We start from the raw sequence: 20,223 nt of genomic DNA on the forward strand, positions 1-20,223 counted from the left end.
TTCCCTTTTTCCTGTGTCGTCTAATAACTTTATTTTACTTAGGTAAAATTAATGTAATTTTAAAGTTTTAATGTTAGCTTTTGTCCAAAAAAATAATGTATTAACTCAGAGAAGATGTACCAAAAGATTCAAGAATCATGAGACACACAAACACACACTTGGGTTTTGAGCTACGGCTTATAATTTTCAAGAAGAAGCTGTGTTGTTGTTGTGCTCCTTTGATTTAGCGAGCTTGGCTTGTATGAGTTTGTCCAAGATTGGTGGCTCCAATGGAGTTACATCAAGACACCTCTCCGAAGCCGCAACGATCACCTGTTCGTGCAAAACACACACAACACGGTCGAAGAATGAATGGGTCAGACACATATACTCGGTGGTTATGGGAAGAAAAGAGAGGGAAAGGTTTTGATCTAAATCACCTCATCGAGTAAGAAGTCAATTGCAGCTTCGTCCTCAACTGTTTCTTTCAAAGGAGCTTTTAAGAACTGAATGTCTAGCTGAATCTGCTGGAACCCGCTCCTATTAAACGTTTGGAGCCGTACATATTCTTGCAAACTCTTCAGACACAGCTTCACTGTTGTCGTAACAACTGATTCCTGTCAAGTATACAATAATCAGGAGATGACCCTCGTGCGTGTTTGATGCTATAAACTAGAAAGAAGTCTCTTATATTTTGTTTTCTGGTTCTTACCTGGGTAAATTCAACCTTGGTGAATATTTCTACTTTTTGCTTGAACAGCTTTGCAAGATGCGTCTCGAAAAGCTGACTACGAGCTCTCTGTGAATTCGACCGTGCCATCTTATCGCTATGCAGTGTAGTGCTCCGTGATGAGGTTGTAGTGTTACTTCCGTTGCTGTCGGATCTCTTGTGCTTACGGAAAGTCCCTTGTGGTAAAATTTGTTTCACTTCTTTACCAACTTCTTCTAACTGCCAAGTAGCGGAAAGTCCCTTTAGTTATATTTGCATGTTCTTTAGTTATTTTATATATACCAGAGATTGAAAAGAGAAGAGTTGTCAAAACCTGTTGTAGAAGCATATCGACATACATGTGAACCTCTCGTGGCTCCTTGTGCTGCACAATATTTAGAAAACAGCTTACTGGTAAGATGCTTTTTTAAGAAGATTTAATCACACGACAACAAGGCTACCTTAACCCAATTTGGTGTCTTGAACCTCTTTCTTAGTACATTTGATATCTTCTGTGTTCTCGTGTCTATGTACTGAAATATAAAACAATTTAGTTAGCTGATGCTTAAGCTTTTGTAAAACAACATCAACTCTTAGAGTTTAATTCATACATGCTGGAGAAGTTTCTCGCTGGCTGCGTGGAAGACCCGGCAGAGTTCTCCAGGAATAAAAGTTTGGGAGTTTCCGCCAGAGAAGGAAGCAGTTATTTCCTGAATTTTGAACATGTGGAGTTTCTCAATTCCCTTACCAATGTCTTTTAAACTTATTACATCAAGCAGTAGGTGTAAGAGTCGTTACCTCAGCAATTCTTGGGATGACCTTTTGTTCGATGACGACAGAGAGCTGCGCCAGTACAAGGATAAGACCAGCATGAATTTTCTCACTCGGTTTTCCTTCTAACAAACCTTCAGCCTCGTTTGGTGAGCTAGTTTTTCCTGAGAGCACTAGGAAGTGAGATTCAAGTGACCTGAAGAAGTCTTGAAATCCTTTCTGAATCCAACCAATGAGTAAGTCATTCATCTTGACAAATATTCCAGTGTTTTCATCAAGAAGCTGACGGAACTCCTGAGATGATATACAAAAAATATAAGCGCTTCTGATCATGGAATTTGCACGGAGCAAGTGGAAAAAAAAAACATTAAGATATATAACAGAAGAAGGAATCTGCCTGAAATATATCTGCGGTGCCTTGAAGTATCGCCTTTCCACTAGCTTCGAGGACAACCTTCAGTACTTCCCCGTCAACTACTTCCTTTTGGTTGATATCGAATTTTAAGAGTGTATCTGCCACGCATGTAGACCTTTATTTCAGTTCAGAGTTCTTCAAAGCCTAACAAAACTTCACGAACAAATTAATCTACTCTTGGACACTCTTTGTCAAATTCCTCAATAACGCAAATTCCTCAATTAGCTTTACTCATTCTCTCTATTTCCCTTACTAATATACTCTGAATCCAGTAGAGATTAGAAACAGTTAACCTGATATATCTTGTCGAAGATGCGAAAACGTCCTAGCAACAAATTGCTTCAGAGCGACCTGGGCAGCCTGAAATGACAAGTACTAGTAAACATATATAGCTTCACTCATCATAGCAAATAGAGAAGCCAAAGAAAACAGTTGAGGGGAGACCTCTGCAGATAAATCAGAGAGTGAAGCCTCAGGCAGAACCTCGTCCATAAGTACCACATCTTCCCATATAATTCCTATGTCCAACAGATTTAATCAAATCTTTCAGAGGGAAAGGAACGCAACTTAAGGAAATAGACAGTAGTAAGACAACAGCAGGGGAAAATCACTGTACTCACGAAATATTCCAAGAAAATCTGCTGCAGATATTCGTTTTTTTATACATAGCGCCATGTTCTCAAAGTGCCTAGCATCCGCAAGTGTTAAGAATTTCATCGGGCAGGCACAAACAAGTCTCGGTTTATGGATATATGTATTAAAGAAAAAGTAGAATACATTGTTGTTAAGGCTCTCGCGAGTTTAAAAAGTCTTTCTTCCGAGTCAGGGAATATTTCTCTATAAGCACGCATAGCCTCAGAAAATCCACGTACAGCATCCTACCAGCAAAAGGGGTAAACATTAAAATATCGAGTGTAAAAAAGCTCGTCAAGTCTGCTAAAACAAAAGTACCAGAAGAAAATAATTATCAATGTGATGTGACTAATAAACAAAAAATCCACTAAGAATCACTTGTTGATGTTCAAAGCGCTTAGCAGATACACTCAGCATTGATGTGTTCAATTGCAGTCATCAGAAACACAAGAGATAAGGAAGTGGCATACTTAATGTGTACCTTATGAATTTTAGCAGGACCTTGGTTATTGCTTTCCTCATCCTTAGATGAAACATTGTGCTCTGCAAGTTTACTTGCCTCCTCGGGATTTATTTGGAGACCATCAAGAGATTGTTCCAGCTTTTCCAAAAGTTTGTCCTTTAAGCTATCAACCTGCAGGAGCACAATCCAATTTATGACACAGCAACTAGTTATAGTCTATGCAACAAAGACAACAATTCAGTTGCATATAAAGGAGTATGAACTTTGTACAGATGCTTTAACACATTATGCATGTCACAAATGATTGATCAGAGAGAAAGAACTAACTGGGACATCTAACTGCTTAAGAAGCACTGCAGCTTCAGCTCTCGCCTGTATGGATTCTGAATCTGAAAATAGCTTCGTCTGTTGAAAAGAAAGACAAAATAAGTTTCTCACATCAAGAATTCAACGATATGACAAGAAAAAGCGAAGGTACCAGTTATTTGTTGATCAGGTTAATAAAAAGTATGCAGACTAATATAGATAAATAGGGCCCAAAAGGTATACCTGCAAGTTCTTTATGATGATTTCTATAGCTTCTTCAGAAGCTCGTCTGCAGTCTTTGAATGATGTATCACCGTATACCTAAAAAACAATGAGTGTCAAAACTATCTCCATATATTAAGAAAGCAAAATGCACTACAAACACTAAAAGAAGACTACGACAATGGGAAGTTATCCGAGGAGAGAGATACAAACCTTGAGAATTGGCATTGCTCCAGTATAGAACCTGACAGCATCACCATAGGCTTCTGACTTGATGCATTTTTGGAGCCGTGCAGGTAAATCATAAATAAACTGCTCATTTTAACCCAAAAAAGGAGTAAAATTCCCAATAGGAAGCAGCATATATGATCAGGTAACAAAAATATAACAAAGAATGCAAAACAAGGAGCTAGTAACACACCTGAACTTTACGAAGAAGATTACGTGTGCGGTGGAGTTTCTCTATATGTTCTCTCTTTTCGAAAAGAGAAGTGTTGACCCCATCACTCCTAGATTGCACTGACATTATCTGCAGCAGTAAGTAGAGAGAGAGAGCTCACGCCATGTGTTACAAGTTTCATACAAAAAGATTAAATCGAAAACCAAAAACACACACACCTTGTGAAGAAGTTGGTCCATATTGCCTTCCATCCCAAAAATATTACTCTTCATCCTACAAATGTAAAACAATCAACACACATACTTAACACCTGGAAACGATCCTTTACAAGGTACCTTTTGATGGTATCTGTAGCACTGATGAACTTGTTGTAGTTCTCATAGACCAGCATTTGCAAATCTGTGTCCAGATTCTTAATCTCTGCAGCCATTTGTACGTGTCTTTGCAGAAGCACATCCAGATTCGACTTCTTAATCTACACCACAAGACAAGATCGTTGCGCGTTTTTTCTTTCCTTCGAATCTAAATCGCAATAGAAAATCGAATCGAGAGACTAACCATGAGATCCATGTACTGATCAGCATCGAAGGAAGGGCCGTTGATGTTGTCGAAAGAGGTGCTGATCGAGGAAACACTAGTGGAGACGGAAGGATCTGGAGTGTAGAAGCTCGAGAGTAGATCTCTCATCCTCTTCGCCTTCTCGTCCATCGGAGCCGCCTCCGTCGCCATTTTTCTGTTAGGGGAAGCAAAATTTGAAGCTCACGCAGATTCGAAATGCAGGAAGGAAGTGGATCGGATTAATCAATTCATGATGGATGATCCGATGATCAATAGCTCATTGATTTACTTACAATGGTGAGGTCTCGGAAGATTAGAAACTGCAAAACGGCAGCGTATCCGGTTCGAACTATGTCGAGCAGTCAAGGTGAGGTAAGGTAACCCGTCCCTGGAACTCTGTAAACCGGAAACCGGTTTACTGGTTTACTGGTTTGAGAACTCTGTAAACCGGAAAACGGTTTAATTGTTTCAATTAATTATAACCATGTGACCGGTCTCCACCCTATGCGGATAGAGTTGGGTCTGCGGGTCGACCCGCTCCGACCTGCTCCGCCAACCCACGGATCACTTAGTTTTTTTTAACTCATAATTTCAACCCGCATGATCCGCAATGAAAGATTCAAATACCCGTATTCACTCCGCCCAGATTTGCGCATAATCCGTGGAATATGCGGATTAAATTTTAATAAATTTATTTTAATAATATTTTAATTATATTTTAATAATATTTTAATAATATTTTAATTATATATAATTATATTTTAATTATATTAATTATTTTTGTAATAAAATAATTAAAATTATATATTTAGTTTGCATAATGAAAAAATCGTTTAATAAAAGATATTATATTTGTATTTTCATAAAATGATATGCATATGATATGATTTTAATTTGTACAGGTAAGTTAATAAAAACAAACCATCTAATTGCCATTACAAAAATAATTAAAATTTTTGAAATTAAGAAATATTTTTGGCTGGTAATTATTCAGTTAGATACAAATCGTTAAATTGTATTAAATAATGTAATCAATATGATAGAAAAATAAATGGTTTACCATATTTGTAATAAGGAACCCAAAAATTACTCATATAGAAACCTCCAAAAATTTGACATCTTCACAACTAGGTTCGTGTAAGGTAATTTAATAAAAACAAATAATTTAATTAAATACAAATTGTTAAATCACATTAAGCAATGTAATTAATATAATAGTGAGAGTGAATAGTTTACCATATTTGTAATAAATATTTGTAATAAGGAATCCAAGAATTACTATTACTCATATAGAAACCTCCAAAAATTTGGCATCTTCACAGCTAGGTTCGTGAAATTGGATTTTAGGAAAAATTTATTTATTTATTTATTTAAAATCAGATGATGCCACCATTTTATCTCTACATAACCGCGTATTTGTAGAAAAGAAAGAAGCCCACCAAGTTTGACACCTCCCCATGAATAAATTCAATAGACAAGTGTGCTTTTGTGTGATTCAATCTTACTATATATACAGTTGTGGTCTATGACAATTGAGAGAAGAACAAACTGACAATGAAGAAAACAACACATGCTTTTCTTCTTCTACTACGTTTGCTGCTTCTTATATGCCTAGTCTTTCAGGTTCATGTCACAGAGGCTAGACCCTTCCATGGTCAGTGTTCTTCTTATTTCGTAAATCTCGGCCACAGTTATAATTGAGCAATTTACTATACTCTCTCGTTTGGTGTTTTACTTTTTTAAACATATTGACTTGTGTGTTCAAAGTCCCGACCTGGATGCCCACATATCCCTCTGTTCCATGTAGAGCTGCTCCAAGAGGAAGTGGAGTTACGGGAATCATGAACACGCAGTGTCGAACGATTCGAAGACCTCCTCCTGCTAATTAGTGATCTCGGTCCAAGGGATAGCAACGTTGAATATTAATTTGATATGCAGTCAGAAGTCCACCACTTTATATTCAGTCAGAAGTCCACCACGAATAAAAACTCGACTGTTCAGTTTCGTTATCATATCATTCCAAATAATTGTTTTACGCTTTGCTAAAGATTATTGCATAATTGAGATATTTTCTATTCTCTTATAAAAATCATGTGTACATGGTAAAAATAAAGTTTACAGTAATGTTTTTGATCAAAACAATTCAGCTAACTCACTAGATAAGCTCACAATCTCTCAATGACAAAAGGAAACACCGAGTTACTCTGAAACGTAAAAGCAGAGCAATTTAGAAAGTAGGAACTGTTGTGATTTTGCTTGGCCTTCACTGTCAGTCACGGCCAGCCTCTCTTCTTACTCTTGTTCTCTCAAGACTGTTTCTGTTCAGTCTCTGTTTTGTACTCACTCACTCTCTCTGTTTCTACTTGTGTATATCATCATAACACAAGACACTCTCTCTCTCTTGACTCTCTCACGTTTATTCTTGTAGAGAGAAGAGAGAACACACTTTTTATGTGTACATTGTTAACTCTTTTCTTATTGAATTGGATACATTCTTACAATACTACATGTAGGGCTGGGCAAAATACCCGTAAATTTTTATTCGATCCGTTATTCGTTTCGATTTGATCCGAAAAATCCGAATATCCGTAATTTAACGAATCGAAGCAAATACTAAAATCCAATATCCGTCAAAGACGAAGCAAATCGCAAATACTAATATTTTTAGAAAATGATATCCGATCCGATCCGTTATATACATATATATGTATACATGTTTATAAAATTATATAATATATATACTTTTATATCTTTATATAAGTTTTATAATATTTTTATTCACTAAATTAATTATTTAGTTATTGAAAATTTTGAAAGTATGTAATTTTTTTAAAAAAATTAATGAAATAATATTATTTTATTTTAGATTTTCTTCTTTTTCTTTTTTTTTATTTTTATTTTTTAATTTTTTATTACTTTACGGATCGAATCGGATATCCGGCAAAAATTCGGATATTCGCGGATATCCGGTGTTCCGGATATTCGCGGATATCCGGTGTTCCGGATATCCGAAGAGTTACGAATCGAATCGGATCGAAAAATCGAATATTCGTAAGACACGGATCGGATCACGGATATCCTTAAAACTCCGGATATCCGCTCCGTGCTCACCCTAACTACATGCACATATTTATAGTAGTTTTCTCTAACTACTATACACACATATTTAGACTTTTAAACATGACCATTCTCACTTGTCTATACCTAGACTAAGTTCACAAGAAAAGTCTAAACACTCCAACAACTTTTTTGATTTCTCCTTTGATTTTCTTGGCTCTTGTCTCTTTCACATTTTCTTGTTCTTCTTTTCTTTAGTTTCATTTTCTTGTTTAATCAAAATGATATAATTCCAACAGGAACGATGAACACTGAGTTTTAACGAGTGTAGGATCTTGATGTGAGAGTGCATACACCTGTTTTTGGCACAAGAAATCCATTACTTCTTCAGATTACCATCTTGGCTCTCTCTATCTCTACATTCAGCAATAACTTCTTAGAGTGAGAGTCATACATATCCTGTTTGTAAGCTTTGTTGATTCTAGTTTTTATTTATGTTTAATGTACTTAATTAAATTGTATAATTAATCGGGAATGAATGTTGTTTTTGTGATTTTCACTTATCTGTACTATTTTGTGACAAAACTTGTTTGGATGTTATTTGAGATATTTTACCTCTATTTTAACATAATTTAGATTACATTGTCAATAATTAATTATTGTTGGAGAAAATTAATTTATGAAGCAATCCTTTATGCTTAGAACATAATGCCGACTTTCTCTTCCTGCTTAAAACAATTTTCTGGTTATTGGATTATGTTTTCCTTCTATCTACGGATAAAATGAAAATCTTCTAATAAAAAAACATATTCATATTTCAAAATGTGAAAAGATTTAACTTAGATTTCAAAGAAGGGATCGACTACTATTCACTTTTGACTATAGAAGAGAACAGATGGAGCTAGAGTTTCTGTACGGATACGTTATATTCTCGGAGGATGACTGGTTTTTCCGCTACCACCTGGCACCTACAAACGCAGTTTTTGCGGTTGGTATCGATTGACAGCGTTTCAAAACAATCATACAAACCGTTACAAATCGCTTCAACCGTTTCGAACCTCTTAAAATCAAAAGCTGATTCCAACTAATGTTTGCGGTTGTGGACGGTTGCGGGTGAATAAATAAATATAAATTTATTTTCAAAATTATTTTAAAATAGAAATATTATAAATAAAAATATATACATATTTCATATATTAATTTAAATTCACAAACAATATCATAATTTGTTTTATAAAAACTTTAAACTAACTATTCATTAGAATTTTTTAAAATTAATATACATACATATATAAATATATACACATATATAAAACAAAATAAAATATTCTTTTAAATTTTTTAATATAAATCTTCAAAACAAGTTTTACTAAAATTATTAACTTTCAACTTATTTAAAAAATTAAATAAATAGACATAATAATTTTATTAATCATACTATATTGATAATTATTATATTTTATTACAATAGTATGTTTTATATTTTGATAATGTTATAATATGTTAAAATTAGTAATTTATTACTAAACCGCTGCAATATATCATAATCAACCAACCACAAATATCCAATAAACGCAGCAATTTTCAAACATTGTGCGAGTTATATAAAAAATTTAACAACATTTAAAACCGCAGACACCCATATCCGCAAACACAACCGTTGCATTTGAACGAGTCATGCCATCGTGCCCTTACTCTATTGGTCAATAGAACTTAGTTTTGATATATTCTTCTTTGTTTTACTGTAGTATTTCATATTTTCATACTATCCTGAAAAACTCTGTTTTATTTTTCCCTAACAATTCGGCGTTAGAAAGAGAACGTTAACCATAAATCTATTGGCTCATAAGCGTACCAGACATCCGGTTAATCAGAAATCATGACGTCCGATTAAGTCACAAATCATACTGAATAACTAAAAACAACACTATTTGACGCTGTTAATTATCCTTACCGACCCCAATAATTCATAAACTGCAAGTCTCCTATACAATAGATGAAAGTTCCAACTTGAAAATAAAAGGTTAACTTCAATATTATATCTTACATATGATCTTTTAACATTTAGCCTTTAAAATCAATGAGATTGGTGCTTTCTGGCTCGACGATGAGTAATGGATGAATCATCTTTCTTAGAAGAACCTTCAGGTTTGCGAGCCCAAGCTGGTGCTTGGTCTGGTCCATATCTGTAGTCATAGAAAAGCTCCTCACTCGCTTCTATACGCTCGTTTGCAAATATTCCTACCCTGTGGTCTCCTGCCACAAACATCACCTGCAATGACAGCAAACAAAGAACACCCATAATACCACTGTTCTTGTCTACATAACCCAAAACTCTTTTCACATCAACTTTTTACTGAAGAAAACATAACCACGTCTGTTTACACAATCCTAATTTACATTCAGAATCATTTGAGTGACTAGAGTCGATAGGGAAGGTTAAAATCAGTAACAGGTTATGTTGATTCGTCATATTAACGTAAGAGAAGCTTTTAGTACCTTAGCGTAGCAATTGGGTTTAGCTGAGTGATTGGCAAATTTCAGCTTGTCTCCTTTACGTTGAGCATCGAGGACGAACTGCAATATATTTATAAAAAAACAACTTAAAAATTACAAAGTTCATCTGGAAAACGTTCGAGAAGGAAGGAAAGTGAGAGACTAGTCACCTGATCATTCAAGTCAAAGAGGAAAGAAGAATTTGCACGGTCATATATTTTCCCACGCTTATCCGCCTCACGGTGTGAGATCAATTCGCCAGTGTACTCTCCGAGATACTCATTTTTGCTCACCGAGTTCTGATGATGATCAGATGAAGATCAGTTTACTTACAGATAGACAGAAGAGCTACGGATTAAAAATAGGAAAGATAGTCACATGCTTACCTTTAGAAACGCACCCCATCCAGCAACATCAGACTTACCCAAGAGGATCTGGTGGTGAAATAACACATGAAAACATAGATTTGTCAACAATATAAAGCCCTTTCTGAAAAAGGATGATGATGATAATGACACTATACCCTCTGTTGTTGCCTCAAGAGAAGTCTCATGTTTCCGCATTGGCCTTCTCCGCGTCTTGGTGCTTCCCCCAGAGAACCATCTCCACAGCTGAGAAAATGAGCAAGTGATCAAATACTGGACATTGGTTTGTATATGGCAACTCACGAGACTTGAATTTTAAGTGACTACCTAACCCAGCAATTCCTGCAAACATCTGGATCGCATTCTCTGCCAGCGGCAAAGCACGGACACTGCCTGCTTCTGCATTGACTCTTTGCACAATGACATCCTCGGAAACGGTTTTTGCAACTTTTTGAGCACCTGTATTAAAAATCAACCGATGGGTTAATACAATATTACTGAACTGCTTCATTTGACGTTTAATTTGTTTGCATACCCGCAATATTTCTCGCAGCAAGTTTCATTAGTTAGACAAGGGCATTCCTTTCCGCACATTGACTGGCATCCACATGGTGTGTATTGCTTACATGACTGGTTTTTGCCTCCGGCTATTCTTTTCCAGACAGATGGATGACCAGCAGACTTTGTAGAGTACTTCAGCTTCCGGGCTTTGCCTTTTCTACGGAACAATCTTGTCCTTGGAGGCACCTCATCATCCTGCCAATTTAAAGTTATAATACGAGGGAGCAGTATAAAGTAGAATATGATTCTAACAGACATGGTATGATAATATCGAGAACATCCCAAACGAGCTTACCTCATTCCCTGCGTCAGTCCTGCCATCATCCAGCAGCAAATTTGGAGTGCTAGACCTCCGAATGACTGAAACTTCGTTTTCACGCATGTAACTGGAGACATCTAGGCATGTCTTCAAGCCAGAAAGCAGGTTTCTTGCAATAAGACAGCTGAAACAGCATTGACAAACATACTAGACGTAAATAAGAGTTTTGAATAGTAATAATTCACCAAGATTCAGTTTACCTGTTTCTCCCAAACATTTCGACTCCCTTCAAGTAAAGATCCTTCTCAATAGGCTTCCACTCTGTAGATGGTTGACTTGTCTCAGATATTTCTCCAATAATCATTGTCTCGGTTCCACTGCCATGCTCTGGCTGAAAAACTGACTTATCTGAAATAGGCTCAGCTACTTCTTTTGAGCTAGCTCTTGAGTCTCTATTTACTTCATTAGTATACGATGTTCCACTTTGATCACCCTCTGGTCTAGATATAGGATTGACAAATGGTATTTTTGTATCTGAGACTGCAGTTTTCTGTTTCTTGTTTGATATATCAGATAGATCACCGGAGTCTTCTAGTCTTGGGGCCTCACGCTTTCCCCTACTTTCGTTGTCTTGTTCTATACCAGAGGATGAATCTAAGTTCTTGGAACCAATATTAGTCTTTTCAACTGGTAGATTCACACCACCACCAGTATCATTAGGGTAATCACAGGAGAAACCCTTGCTACATCCTTCTTCTGACGCTTTTGCTTCAGTTTTAGATGCAAAGCTACTGCTTCCTCCTGGCACTTCTCTGACCGCCTTAAGCGAAAACCATTAAGATAAGAATGGTGGTGATTTAGACTTCGTAACCAAGAGAAGCTCATACATAAACAAGACTACAGACTCGTACAAATACGATAAAAGGTAACTACTCTAGCAGCGTACACATGCGAGACCTCAACCTATTTGGCGACAAATATGACAACAATTCCATGAACTGGCCTTTTCTAAATATTTTATTGACGATAACACTAGAATGAAAGCATTTTCATGCTTTGCTACGAATATACATGTGTCTGTGAGCGGGTAAAGAGAAATAGAGAGATAGACCTGGAGGTAACAATGTTTGCTGCAGGGGTTCCTATCACCTTCATAATCAGACCAATAAGGCTGTTTTTCACTCTGTGAACCAAAGCCCTCTGGTTAAGTTGTTCAATGAAACTTAAGTAATAGAAGTAAAGAACGTAATGAGTGGTTATAGCTTACAGCACTAATCAAAGGCTGAGAACATCCATGCAGACGACAGTCGAACACCTGTTACAACAACAAAAAAAACTAGTAAAAGCATGCAAAGACTTAATGATACATAATCTCTCTGTCACAAAAGAGCTATCCAAGTACCAAGCAACGGCGGCAAAAAAGATTATCAAAAGAATCTAGAGCAGCACTAAGACCCTTTTCCAGTGATATCCCCAGCTTGAACCCAGAATCAGAGAAGGCCTCAGCATTCTGTTCATTCTTCAAGTTGAGCTCATTGTACCTTTCCTGCACCAGAAAGGTGAGTCAGACACCATTCAGGAAGATTTTATAACAAGACCAGAAACACATCATCAGATAAACCACAAGAACAAGGTGGCTAAAACCACACCAGAATATCTGAAGCATCTAAGCTGAGGAACTGACTGAGAGCATCCTGCACTTCTTCACCCATGCCATACTCCTGCCCAATCAACCTGCCAGTTCAGCTCAAACCAGGTTATTTCAGAGCTACTGCTAATGAAGTCTCTTACAGAATGAAATCTGATATTAAGAAGATAGATGTCATCTTTCTTTAGCATCACCACGTTTGATTAATTTCCACCCAGGATTACAAGTATACCAGTATCACAGTTTCCTCCTATTAGAATATATGACAGACAACGATTCACACTCTCTGAAAAAGACTAACCATATAACGCGGTCTTCACCCTCAGAATATTCACGTTTTTCTTCCTCAGGTTCGGGTTCTTCTTCGCTATCACTACAAATCAGCGTCTCCCCACCATGTTGATCGTAGTAGATTTGTCTCCGACCAACCACAGACTGATCTTCAACCATTCTCTGATTTCTGCATTGTTAGGGGATAATATTTTCAGACAAGAAAGACATAATAAGTGAAGAGTATCATGAATTTCAACAGTATGCTCCCAAATGCAAACTGAGAACTAAAAAGAAAGAAAGAAAGAAAGAAAAAAACAGAGATTCAAAAGGAAAGTATAGAAGAGTATCATGATCTACAGCAGATACATTTAAAAAAACCACTAATGGAGAATACAGATTCAACATCAATTGAAACAAAAGTAAGAGAATGAAAGAAGATGCCTGTCCAAGAATATCCAGGTAGTGTAAGGAGGGATCCTGTCAGCAAAAGGAAGCCTGACAGTCCCAGAGAGAACAACAACATCTTTAGTATGGATATAGTCTCTATCACCCACCCCATTAGGAACACCGTCTAAACTACAGAGTGATTTCTCCATCCACGAGCAAAACACATTGCTATCAACCCCTCCGTTAGACGAGGAAAAGGGGGTGGTAACAAGATGAACATCCACTTTATTTCTTCTGTTAACCTCAAATCTTTCCTGCATTAAAAAAACAAAAATTCCAAATAGGGTATATAATTACATAAATGATTCAACTTTCTTCAGATTCAGGATAAAAAAAAAGCACACAGACAAGAGTCCCTCTTACTTGAATAGACCTAACTCTTTCTCCTTGAATCTTCCTTTTCAGATAATTTAACTTGTCCTCTAAACCCTCTACGAGACTAACACCATCATCATCATCATCATCATCTACCTGGGAATTGTTTATAGAAGAGCAATAAACGAGCGATTAAAAGAAAAAGTGCGAAGGATCACGCAAATTAAAAAAGAGGAGAGGAGAGGTGAATCTGACTCCGATTCTAGCAGAAGAGTCGCTATCGTCCGTCACCGTCACCATTGATGCTTCTCTACAAGGCCTCCTCGAGCTATCCGCTTCTCTCCCCACTCGAATTCAGTGCCCTTTTCCAAAAATCGGGGGTTTTAAGTGTGAAGGGGAAGGAAGGAAGAGATGCATACATTACCCTCATGCCCATGGAAATCGTGTGGTCAATAATAATTACTTACACGTGTGTGTGTTTAGTGTTGTTAATTAAGTTTCTTTTTGTTCTATTCTTCTTCCCTTTTGACTCTTGACCAAGAGACTTGCTTTCCTGTCAATAATTTAAAAATGAAAAAAGTTGAATTTATATTTTCATAATTATGGTTAACTAGATTTTGATCCGCACGCCTGTGCGGATATATTTTTTTATAAAATATGTTTCTATTTGTTTTTCATGTCAATATTAGAGTTGGACAAAAAACCTGAATCCAAAAAATCGAACCGACTCTGATCCAAAAAAAAGTAACAAACCCGAACAGAAATTGATTAAATATCCAAATTATTCAAAATTTTGGTATTTAGAGAACTTAAACTGAATCCGATCCGAACCAAAGTATTTTGGATACCCGAATGTTCGAAATAGATTTATATATTATTAGTTTAGATTTAATGTTTATAAAACATCTAGAATATATATGGTTCTTTTAATTTGGTTTAAATAATTGAAAATATATATAAATAGTCCAATGTAAATTATATTTAAATTTTATTAATATTATAAATTTTTTTTTTCTTATCAATATTTTATTAAGTTTTAAAATTAAGATAAAAACAATTTTGTTTATTTTGAATTATATTTAAGAATGTGCATGTATATATTTAAAATTATAATCTTAGGTAGATTTTTCTATCTATTTATTTTAATTAAATATATTAAATAAATATGTAAAATTGCATAATTGTCAAAAATTAAAATAAAACAATATTTATAAAATATGTAGATATATATAATAAACTAATGATTTTACGATTTAATTTGATTTTATGATTTAATTTTTATAATTTTCTAAAAATATGTTTATATTTTTGAAATATTTTTAATTTAAATGATATCTCGAAATTTGAAATGCCATAATTAAATATATTGATTTTAATGATGATTTATGAGTTATTACCATATTTTTTTTAACGTTAGATTATTATTGAGTAATTATGCTATTACAACGATGAGAATATTACAAAGACAATTCTACAGCCGACAATTCCACCACCATGTGAGAATACACGTCTGACTGCACCACTCTGAGCCGTCCTATGAGATCCATGTTCGATGGTACTCCCTGCCCCAAGCTGAAGATCTCATGTAACATGTTTCTCCATAATCTGCATAATTTGGTATTTTCTGGGGTTTGAACCCCAAACCTCTGGGTGTAGAAGCAATTGAACCCTTAGTCAAATGTATTAAATCAACTTGTAAAAAATTAGTAAAAATCATATAAAATTATATAGTTATCAAAAATTAAACTAAATGATATTTATATAATTTGTAGATATCTAAAAGAAACTAATGATTACGATTTAATTTTTTTTTAATTCAGAAAATTTAGAAAATTTTAGATAATAAAAATTTAATGATTATAAATGTAAAATTATATAACATTTCGAAATTCAAAATCTCATATTTGAATATATTTATTTTAGTGATGATTTATGAGTTATTACCATATTCTACAAAGTTTACCAAAAATATAAATCAATATTAAATGTAATATATGAATTATTGCCATATTTTAAAAAGATTTCCAAAAATATATATCAGCATTAAATGTAATTGTCCATGTCATATTTAATCATATGACATGTCATCAATGTTAATAGCCACGTCACAATTATTTTTGTGAAAACGATTGTAGAGAAGACATGTGGCAAATCACTTCTCAAATATAGACTAGGGGATGGCATAGATTGGTAAATATTGTGGAAATGTCAGGGTTAAATAATATTTGTACTTCAGTTTTAATAGATTAGATAAATGTGTAATTTAAAAATAAATAGTCATTTCTGATAGGCTTGAAATTATCTCGGATCCGGTTTCAATTTGAAATCCGCTCCGGATCCACTCCAAAAATATGATATCAGAAACGTCTGAATCCAGGTTCAGATGAAGTTCGTCAAGATCAAATCTAGATCCGAGTATTTCAATTTTTAGATCTGGATATCCCGATCTAGATCAATATTTTTAAAATATACTAACCTTTTAATTTTATTAATAATTATATTTGATATATTAATATTTATACATAAAATTACTTTCACAAAATTTTATCTTAATTTCTAATATTATATATATATATATATATATTGTTAAATATTTAATCTATGTATTATTTTTAAAAAAATATTTTTGTTTTTTTAATTATTTTTATAAATCTGTATATCAGCAAGTAATACAATATCTAGAGTTTTAGACGGATATCAAAAATCAGATACTTGTTACGAGTCCATATACCTTTAGTTTTTCCGATATCCCGATCTATCCCAACTTAGTGACAAATTTCTTAATTTTTTCTTAAATTATAAAAATTCACAAAAATAAATTGATCTAAATATTTTTCATTAAAATCGCAAAAATTAAACTAACACTAATAAATAATATAAAATAAATATTTTTAACAATCTATACTATTAAAGTACAAGCATGTTTTGGATTTTTACTCTTTTTACCCTTACCGAAGAACCTTTCCTTTGTATTCATTAAAGGTATTCTGGACATTCTGCGCCAGTTTCTTCTTAATTATTTTTTGGTTTGTCATTAATCACCGGTTTCCTAATTTAAGTTCGGCCTGCGATTATTTATTTGTTTAATATTGCATCGATTATTTCCATGTTTGATACTGTTATTAACCACCGGTTTTCTAATTCTAAAATTATTAATTTTGACAACAATCATTATCATTTAGAACGATTTTGAAAAATATAAATATATTTTAAACAAATTTCCAACTTATAATCACCGAATTTGTCTTATCATTAGAAAAAATCACAATATTAAAAATACCGGGTTACAAACCGGTAATTCGTTCAACCGCAGGTCCGAGTCGGGTTTCAAAACACCGATCAAAACTATAAAACTGTTATATTGATTTATATTTAAAATATCTAATTCAAAATTAAAAACCTAAAAATACATGTACAATATAATTTTAACCGAACATAAACCCGGATAAAAACACATATATGAGACGGGTTATATAAATGCATATACAAGACGGATTATATAAATGTGATTATATAAAATTTTCACCAAACATAAACCCGCGCTTTGAAAGCGCGGGTCAAAATCTAGTTATTATTTTAAGATTTATATCCTAAATCTTATATTTTAGACCACAATCCTTAAACGTCACCTCCAAAACTAAACTCTAATTCTTAAATTAAACTATAGGGATATATGTGTTTCTGTATTTTGATATATCTACAAAATTTCTTCCTCCAAAGAAAGGAATAATACTCAAAAACTTCAAAGAGCTGTAATAACTAAATGTAAGTGAGATCAGGAAGAATCAGAAGGGCATGCCATGGTTCTTTCTTCACCTAAAATCTTCAGAGAAAACAGCTGTTCGTGTAACATTTTCGTGATCGAAGCCACTTAGACCAGAGTAGGGACCAGCAGAGAACATAGAAGAAGCTACTTCTGACTCCAACGTAGCTGATGATGACTGTCTCCGGTTAGGACGAGCTTTATTAGAAGCGTTTAAAACCGGTTCTTGATACTCAACAACCCGTTGAACCATTTTAAGGGACTGAACCAATTCACCCATCGTTGGTCTTTGGCTAGCTTCAGGTGCAACACAAGCTGCAGCAATTGTGCACACTCTTGCGAAATCTTCTTTTGGGTATTTTCCTTCGAGTCTTCAATCAACTAGTTCCTCTAACCGGTCTTTGTCTCTAATAACTGGTCTCGTCTGCATCCAAAATCAACATTGTTTACAGTTCTCTTTTTCTTTTTAAATACCATGAGCTCTCGGAGCCGAAGCATATAATCTCCAACCCCGAGTGTAATATTAGATTTGAATCTGTTCCAGATGAGCTAATGATTTCTGGTAAATAATAATTTTTTTGTACACTTTTCGTATCCATTACCTCAGACTTAACAAGACTAATCTTAATCAATTGTTTATAAGTCTTAACCTCAAGACATAAACAAACAAGTTATGGACAATGGAAATGCAAGTTACGTACCCAAGTGACGAGGTTCTTTTGGCCTGAAGGTTGTACGTATCCACATGCTTTCTACCAGAAAGCAACTCGAGAAGGACCACGCCGTAACTATAAACATCACTCTTGACGAGTAGGTGCCCCCCGTCATTGCATATTCTGGCGCTACATACCTGGAAACAGATTACAAGATTTCGATAGGCAACTCAAGAGTATAAAGTTGTAAAGTCTCGAGAGAGATGAGAGCTCACCCAAATGTGCCCATGACACAGGTAGACAAGTGATTACCCCTGCCTTCAGGAGCATGTTTGGCTAAGCCAAAATCTGCAACTTTAGCATTGAAGTTGTTCTCAAGAGGTGCATACCAACTTCTTCCTGAGGATCAGGAGCTGCTTTCTCTTGTCACACTGCGCAGGAGCATATAATAAGCCCATAGATTATGGCAATGATAAGCACACCTGCGGCTACAGCAAAGATAAGTGTAAGATTGGGATGCTTCTTTTCCCCGGAGAACTCACTGACGTAGATGCCAAGGATCCTTGTAATGATGCTTAGCGAGGTAAGGAAGCCACTTGAGGTCCTGTAAACAGATTAAAGAGCTATCTTGATACAAATGTAAGGAACCAGGGTGATATACTCTCAGGAAAGTTTGTTACCTTGAGAAGGTGCATGGGCCTCAAACCAAGCAAGGTTTAGAAGTTTGTAATATCCTACCAAAGTAGGGCTAAACCGACTCTTGTGATTGACCAGTGAAGAGTTAATCACCGATGCCTGGCTCGCTGAAAAAAATTGATCCCAGTATGACGCGCGATATCCATTCTTTATAAAGTTGGCATATAGAAGTTTCAAGTTGATCAGCTCAATCTGGTGAGGTAGGATACGCGCAGTGGCAACCAATACTTCCTTGTTTGCAACAATCTGAAAGAAACAACTGAGTAATGACTCCCATGTTATAGCTACTTTGCTAGTCTAATGTTTTACTAGAAATGGGGGGGGAGACGAAGGTGGAGAAGAGATTAGGAAGTGATCAATTACTAGACTGTGTTCGAACAATATCAACCAAGGCAGCTCCAGGAGACTAAGCATTCCTTCTCATAGACGGTTTAGAGAAATGAGAGCTTGTAGGACGATGAACAGACGCAACCAATCAACTATACCAAGGCGATTCTGATTGTCGTGGTGTTAAATGCTTTCTGTGAAAACTGCGGAAACTCAGCTGGTAAAGGCAGAAGTGCTAAAGTTGGTCCTTCTTCATATAGAGCTAATTGAACATTGATGAGAGAGAGAGAACACACAGTATACATAAACACACACACTCTCAACACCATTATTAGTCTAAGCTAAGATGTGTCGTTAACATAAATGAACGTCACTAGAAGCGGAATAAAGAATCTTTGTGTCCGGTGGTTGGGCCTGTTTTTTTTTTTTAAATCTACTACTATTTTATCACTCAAACTTGAAGTGGTCTGGATAATTAAATTAAAGATGAACAACAAATAAAATAAAAATCTCTATGAAAAGATCTCGCAGTCTTAACTAAAAAATCTGAAATCTGACTTTAAGCTTTTGGAATATGAATGATCTTCTTAAAGTCCGGAAAGCATATCTAAAGAATCTATATTGATCTATAAAATATCTACCAGTTACAATGAAAACTTTTAAAATCAAATCCATATATTTCATTTTTGGAATGAAACATAAAATTAAATCCTGTCTTAAATCTATTCCTTTTATTCAGGACTATAAACTTTAGTGAATGTGTTGAATTCATTATTCCATTAACGGTTTCATTTTTTATTTCATTTTATCCATTATTTTATTTTTGTATTCCAAAAATTATCATTCTTTTTTATTTTTAATATTGCTTTTTGGAACAACTAGTTACACCATAATGATCTACTCATAG

At 34.8% G+C, this 20,223-nt stretch overlaps 3 protein-coding genes and 1 long non-coding RNA gene across 4 annotated transcripts; 1 reads left to right on the forward strand and 3 right to left on the reverse strand.

The window, feature by feature from the left end:
- Positions 1-78: 78 nt before the first annotated feature.
- Positions 79-4,731, reverse strand: LOC108825667 (vacuolar protein sorting-associated protein 51 homolog). The gene is made up of 20 exons (XM_018598997.2): positions 4,457-4,731; positions 4,234-4,373; positions 4,117-4,171; positions 3,920-4,027; positions 3,712-3,810; positions 3,520-3,597; positions 3,298-3,375; positions 2,989-3,141; positions 2,652-2,752; positions 2,495-2,562; positions 2,319-2,392; positions 2,168-2,234; positions 1,857-1,972; positions 1,487-1,753; positions 1,300-1,398; positions 1,150-1,221; positions 1,023-1,073; positions 692-928; positions 420-596; positions 79-312 (listed from the first exon to the last, which is right to left on the reverse strand). The coding sequence occupies exons 1-20, from the start codon at positions 4,625-4,627 to the stop codon at positions 187-189; spliced, it is 2,337 nt and encodes a 778-aa protein (XP_018454499.2). The 5' UTR covers positions 4,628-4,731; the 3' UTR covers positions 79-186.
- Positions 4,732-5,884: 1,153 nt separating this feature from the next.
- Positions 5,885-6,619, forward strand: LOC108825677 (uncharacterized). The gene is made up of 2 exons (XR_001945271.2): positions 5,885-6,110; positions 6,224-6,619. It is a non-coding gene; the product is annotated as an uncharacterized LOC108825677 (long non-coding RNA).
- Positions 6,620-9,425: 2,806 nt separating this feature from the next.
- LOC108825666 (histone-lysine N-methyltransferase EZA1) lies at positions 9,426-14,288 on the reverse strand. The gene is made up of 17 exons (XM_018598996.2): positions 14,133-14,288; positions 13,926-14,033; positions 13,557-13,816; positions 13,144-13,302; positions 12,844-12,928; positions 12,597-12,740; positions 12,462-12,509; positions 12,306-12,377; positions 11,455-12,014; positions 11,231-11,378; positions 10,910-11,130; positions 10,702-10,833; positions 10,533-10,620; positions 10,396-10,443; positions 10,180-10,308; positions 10,013-10,090; positions 9,426-9,785 (listed from the first exon to the last, which is right to left on the reverse strand). The coding sequence occupies exons 1-17, from the start codon at positions 14,175-14,177 to the stop codon at positions 9,591-9,593; spliced, it is 2,520 nt and encodes an 839-aa protein (XP_018454498.1). The 5' UTR covers positions 14,178-14,288; the 3' UTR covers positions 9,426-9,590.
- A 3,201-nt stretch (positions 14,289-17,489) lies between these two features.
- Positions 17,490-19,645, reverse strand: LOC108825047 (serine/threonine-protein kinase PCRK2). Its single transcript, XM_056994903.1, is given in 8 exon segments — positions 17,490-18,064; positions 18,342-18,376; positions 18,379-18,460; positions 18,463-18,490; positions 18,569-18,692; positions 18,776-18,897; positions 19,000-19,235; positions 19,475-19,645. Coding segments are annotated over 8 exon segments (1,173 nt in total). The 3' UTR covers positions 17,490-17,689.
- Between the last annotated feature and the right edge of the window lie 578 nt (positions 19,646-20,223).

Source organism: Raphanus sativus, chromosome 9 (genome assembly GCF_000801105.2).
Source record: "Raphanus sativus cultivar WK10039 chromosome 9, ASM80110v3, whole genome shotgun sequence".
NCBI lineage: Eukaryota > Viridiplantae > Streptophyta > Magnoliopsida > Brassicales > Brassicaceae > Raphanus > Raphanus sativus.

Coding starts and splice junctions, on each gene's coding strand:
- LOC108825667 (XM_018598997.2), bottom strand. CDS start 4,627: ATGGCGACGGAGGCGGCTCCGATGGACGAGAAGGCGAAGAGGATGAGA. Junction 3,811..3,919: donor ATCTTCTTCGTAAAGTTCAG/GTGTGTTACTAG, acceptor TAAAATGAGCAG/TTTATTTATGATTTACCTGC. Junction 2,753..2,988: donor GTCCTGCTAAAATTCATAAG/GTACACATTAAG, acceptor TTTTGCTGGTAG/GATGCTGTACGTGGATTTTC.
- LOC108825666 (XM_018598996.2), bottom strand. CDS start 14,177: ATGGTGACGGTGACGGACGATAGCGACTCTTCTGCTAGAATCGGA. Junction 13,303..13,556: donor ACCTGGATATTCTTGGACAG/GCATCTTCTTTC, acceptor CTAACAATGCAG/AAATCAGAGAATGGTTGAAG. Junction 12,741..12,843: donor TAGATGCTTCAGATATTCTG/GTGTGGTTTTAG, acceptor TTTCTGGTGCAG/GAAAGGTACAATGAGCTCAA.